Below are 4359 nucleotides of genomic sequence, written 5' to 3'. Positions count from 1 at the left end.
GAAAAAAGAAAAATATTTTTTGTAAGTAAAATAAAAAAAAATGTATTTTATTTAATTTTCATTTTATGATATATTATATTTATTATTTTTTTATTTTATTATTATATTTTATTATATATTAGATTATATTTTAAATTTTTAAAATATATATACCTCAAAAACTGGAATCTCAAATTTAGGAATTGTTGGGGATTCCACAACAACAAATAAAAATTAAATAAAAAAGTTAATAAAATATTATTATGTAAAAAAAAATTGTGTAAATATTAATTAATAAAATTAATTAATTAATTAATTAAATTAATATTAATTAATTAATATTAAAATATTATTGTGTAAAAAAAAAGTAAAAGTCAAAGAAAAGAGAAAAGAAATAAAAAAAAATAAATTAAAAGGGAGAAAAAAAGAAAAAAATGTTTGGCCAACTCACCCTACTCACCCGATACAAGCTATTGATGTCTAATGATTGAAACTTGGATTTTCCTTTCTCCCCCTTCGACACAAGCCCTGACAGAGTAGACATGCTGTCTGCAGGCAACCATTTAGTACCAATCAGACCCAAAGAACGAACCCTTTGTCTGAAATTATAAATAATATTTATATAGCTAATTTTATCAATATGATTTTATATTCCATAACAATTTTCATTATTTCAAATTATATTTAATAAAATAAAAATAAAAGTCATGAAAAATATTTCAAATAATTCTTTATCAAAAAGAATGTATCTAAAGAATGAATTTTTTATCTATGTGAATATATTTACACTTTAAAATTCTATATAATTTTAATCTATTTAAAATATAATAAAAAATTTATTAATATAAATTTATTAATATAAACTAATAAATCAACAATATATTTATATCAACAATAAATATCATTTATACATTAATAATATTTTTTAATAATATTTCATAGAAAAATTTAAAAGTATTTTAGATGAAAAGATTAAAAGTTTTTTAAATGAAATTATATAATATTTTCCATCATAAATTGAAAAATAGATTGAATAAAAAATATTATTACTATTGCTATTATAAATATTACTATTATAAATCTAATATTAATTTTTATAAATTTAATAACATATTTTATCACTTATTCAATTCATCTTAATGTCTTTTATATGATGGAAATAAAATTATGTGACTTCATTAAAAAAATTCAAAATAATCTCTTGAGTCCATTATAAAAACAAATTATTTTTAAAATATTTATAATTATTATGCATTATTCATTTAGATGAATTATGATTAATAATTTTTTTATTATGTTTAATATTTATAAACATTAATATATAAAAAAATATTTTATATAAAGAAAAGATATAAAAATATAAAGTTAATTTTTTTTTTATTTTCTATATATATTAAAATGAAAATGTTAATATATTTAAATTTTTCTCATTTTAAATTTACAAAAAGTCTATAAAAAGTTCTAATTAATTAAATGAGAAGTTAACAATTGAAACAAAATCTACAAAAAAATATATATATATAGTTGTGTGTGTGTGCGCGCGCGCGTTTATGTGTGTTTTACATATATATATATATATGTAAGAAAACAAAATTAATTGCAAATAATCATAAAATTAGACAAAAAAATAAATGATAAATTACTCTTCATAAATTATTATATTAAAAAATATATATATTAATAATATAAGTATAAAAATATGAAATTGATTGGAATAATACTTAAATATTACAAAAGAGAAAAGATAACTCAATGTGTGAAATGCAAGGTAAGATGTAAGATGTAAAGTAGAAAGCGGACAAGTTTCACTAATTTTTATTATGAGAAGAAAAGGGATGCACGAAATATAAATTGATAAAAAATAGAGAACAATCTACAAAGTAATGGATTATTTGAAATGAAATAAATGAAAATTATAATTAAGAATATATAGAATAATTGGAATATAAAGATTAAATTCAATTTTAAAATTGCAATGTCAAAATCATGAAAATTCAAAACAAAAAGATTCACGTCAAAGTGTATATAAAATTTAATAAGAAAAACTTAATAAAATTAACAACTTACTAAGATTTAAAAAATATTATATTACTGATATAAATCAAAAGAGAGTTTTTGAAATTAAATGATCAGACCATAAAGTTGGATATGTTTCTACTTAGAAAAAAAGATTTGGACGAAGAAATAAATCAAAGAAATATGACTTGCCTTGGTCCGCTCCAAATGGGTTTCTAATTCACAAAAGGGTTAATTCCCAGTTAAATTAATTAATGTCCGGATTGTCACGGATTACAATTATTATAAGTGTACCGCGCCTGCGAGACACAGAAACTTCTTTTCCACAATTCGTTCAAGATGGCGAATGCGCGACTTTCGGCTCTTCTTCCGCGATCAATACAATTACGTCATGCAACCAAAGAGGAGCCGTTTGCACAGACGCGCCACTCGTCTAGGTTTTCTTGTCACTCTCTTTTGTAATAAATTTCACAATTAAGTTTTTTTCTCACTTATTATATAGAATATAATTTTATATTCAATTTAAATAATATTATATAATGCTTTTTACAAGTTAAACCTGTGCCACAATATTCGATATCTTTTTTTACTTAACCGTTATTTGTAACAAGAAATGAGCGGAAGATTCAGCAGAAATAAGTGGCGCTGCTACGATTCCTTACCGTTTTGAACTAAAGTCAAGTTGGTTACAAATATTTGAATATCTTTCATAAAATAATTTATATTCTTTATAAATGATTCAAATATATTTCTTTATTTTAGATATATTTTTCAATTTTTGTTATTTTCTCTATAATTTATTTAAATTAATACCTCAATTTAAATTTAATTTTATTTATAAATATATTCATATATTTGATTTCGTTGGTAATTCTATAAATTTTCAATATGGTAGCTTAAGTTTGTATATATACATATGTACATTTCCTTTTTTTTATATATAAGAATCTATCTTATTCTCTAAATTAAATTAATGAATGATTACATTGAAAATGGTATGAATGTTATTTTTCTATTGTTGATTTGAATTAGCTTTCATAATTATACTTTATATATATATATATATATACACACACACACACACACACACATATATATATATATATACATATGTATATGTCACAATTTTTATTTACAGAGTGTAACATTACATACTGACATTGGGGATATAAAAATTGAATTATTTTGTGAACTATGTCCAAAAACGTGTGAAGTAAGATTTTTTTCTTGTTTTGTAACAATTTTCTAAGAATTATTTATATTGAAATAATTTTACAGAATTTTCTTGCCTTGTGTGCTAGCAATTATTATGACAATTGCTTATTTCATAGAAATATAAAAGGATTTATTGTGCAAACTGGAGATCCTACACATACTGGTAAAGGTGGAACATCAATATGGAATCGTCCATTTGAAGATGAATTTAAAGAAGAATTAAGACATAATGCAAGAGGATTTGTTTCTATGGCTAATAATGGTCCAAATACAAATGGAAGTCAATTTTTTATAACATATGGGCCTCAACCACACTTAGATTTAAAATATACTTTATTTGGAAAGTAATTATATTTATTTTTAAATTTATATTAATCTTAAAGTTATTTAAATCTATTATATTTATGTAATTTATATAATTTAATTATCAAATTAGTTGTTATTTTTTAGGATAATAGATGGCTTAGAAACCCTTGAACAACTAGAAAAATTGCCAGTAAATCCAAAAAATTACAGACCTCTTACAGAGACTCGAATAAACAATGTAACTATACATGCTAATCCTTTAGCAGGATAAATGTAAATGTGTTAATTAAATTTTATAATTGTTGATTATATTTGTTTTAAATTTTATAAATAATCTTTTAATAGAATCAAATATATTTTAAAAATAAAGATTCATTATATATTGTTTTTTCATAGTTTCAATCTCATAATTACTATATTAAAGATATTCTTTTATTATATTTTCCTTTTCTGAATATTTGATGTACTTGAAATTAATATTAATTATAATTTTTTAACATAATATTTTATTTACCTATAATATTTTTATATCCATATTCTATTCTGTATAAATAACCAATAAGACATTTATTTTTATAAATAATTTCCAATGGAATGAAACTATCATTTTATTAATAATAAGAATATAAAAATTATATTTTGGAATATCTTTTATATAGATATGCAACAATTTCTTTTTATAGCAATTTTTCATAATTGATTAACTATTATTTTTTCTAAATATCTGCTAGTATTATGACAAATAATTCGAAATTAGCTTCTATTGAATTATGATTTATTCTAAAATCCAAATCTCGAAGAGTGATACTGATAACTTGAAAGATATATAATTATTATTAATGT

The 4359-nt window shown here is 20.3% G+C and overlaps 2 protein-coding genes across 2 annotated transcripts in view; one reads left to right on the top strand and one right to left on the bottom strand.

Moving 5' to 3' along the window:
* Positions 1–2639, bottom strand: part of LOC102678240 (protein PRRC2C) — a 32220-nt gene extending 29581 nt beyond the window's left edge. The window contains exons 1-2 of the mRNA XM_006611935.2: positions 2188–2639; positions 431–578 (exon numbers count right to left, since the gene is read on the bottom strand). Of these exons, the coding sequence (XP_006611998.2) occupies positions 431–523 (93 nt within the window). The 5' untranslated portion in view covers positions 524–578; positions 2188–2639. The remainder of the gene's footprint in view (positions 1–430; positions 579–2187) is intronic.
* A 241-nt stretch (positions 2640–2880) lies between these two features.
* On the top strand, positions 2881–3905 carry LOC102671698 (peptidyl-prolyl cis-trans isomerase-like 3). The gene is made up of 4 exons (XM_006611877.2): positions 2881–2990; positions 3134–3208; positions 3274–3554; positions 3661–3905. Exons 1-4 carry the CDS (start codon positions 2973–2975, stop codon positions 3785–3787), a joined length of 501 nt encoding a protein of 166 aa, XP_006611940.1. The 5' UTR covers positions 2881–2972; the 3' UTR covers positions 3788–3905.
* Positions 3906–4359: the final 454 nt, after the last annotated feature.

Source organism: Apis dorsata, unplaced genomic scaffold (assembly GCF_000469605.1).
Source record: "Apis dorsata unplaced genomic scaffold, Apis dorsata 1.3 scaffold_94, whole genome shotgun sequence".
Classification (NCBI taxonomy): Eukaryota; Metazoa; Arthropoda; class Insecta; order Hymenoptera; family Apidae; genus Apis; species Apis dorsata.
Note: the sequence above shows the minus strand (reverse complement) of the source record. Positions and strands in the feature narration are given on the sequence as shown.

Bases quoted from the DNA above. Each gene is read 5' to 3' on its own strand.
- LOC102671698 (XM_006611877.2), top strand. The intron at 3,209-3,273 runs GTAAGATTTTTT...ATAATTTTACAG, and splicing joins TATGTCCAAAAACGTGTGAA to AATTTTCTTGCCTTGTGTGC. The intron at 3,555-3,660 runs GTAATTATATTT...GTTATTTTTTAG, and splicing joins AAATATACTTTATTTGGAAA to GATAATAGATGGCTTAGAAA.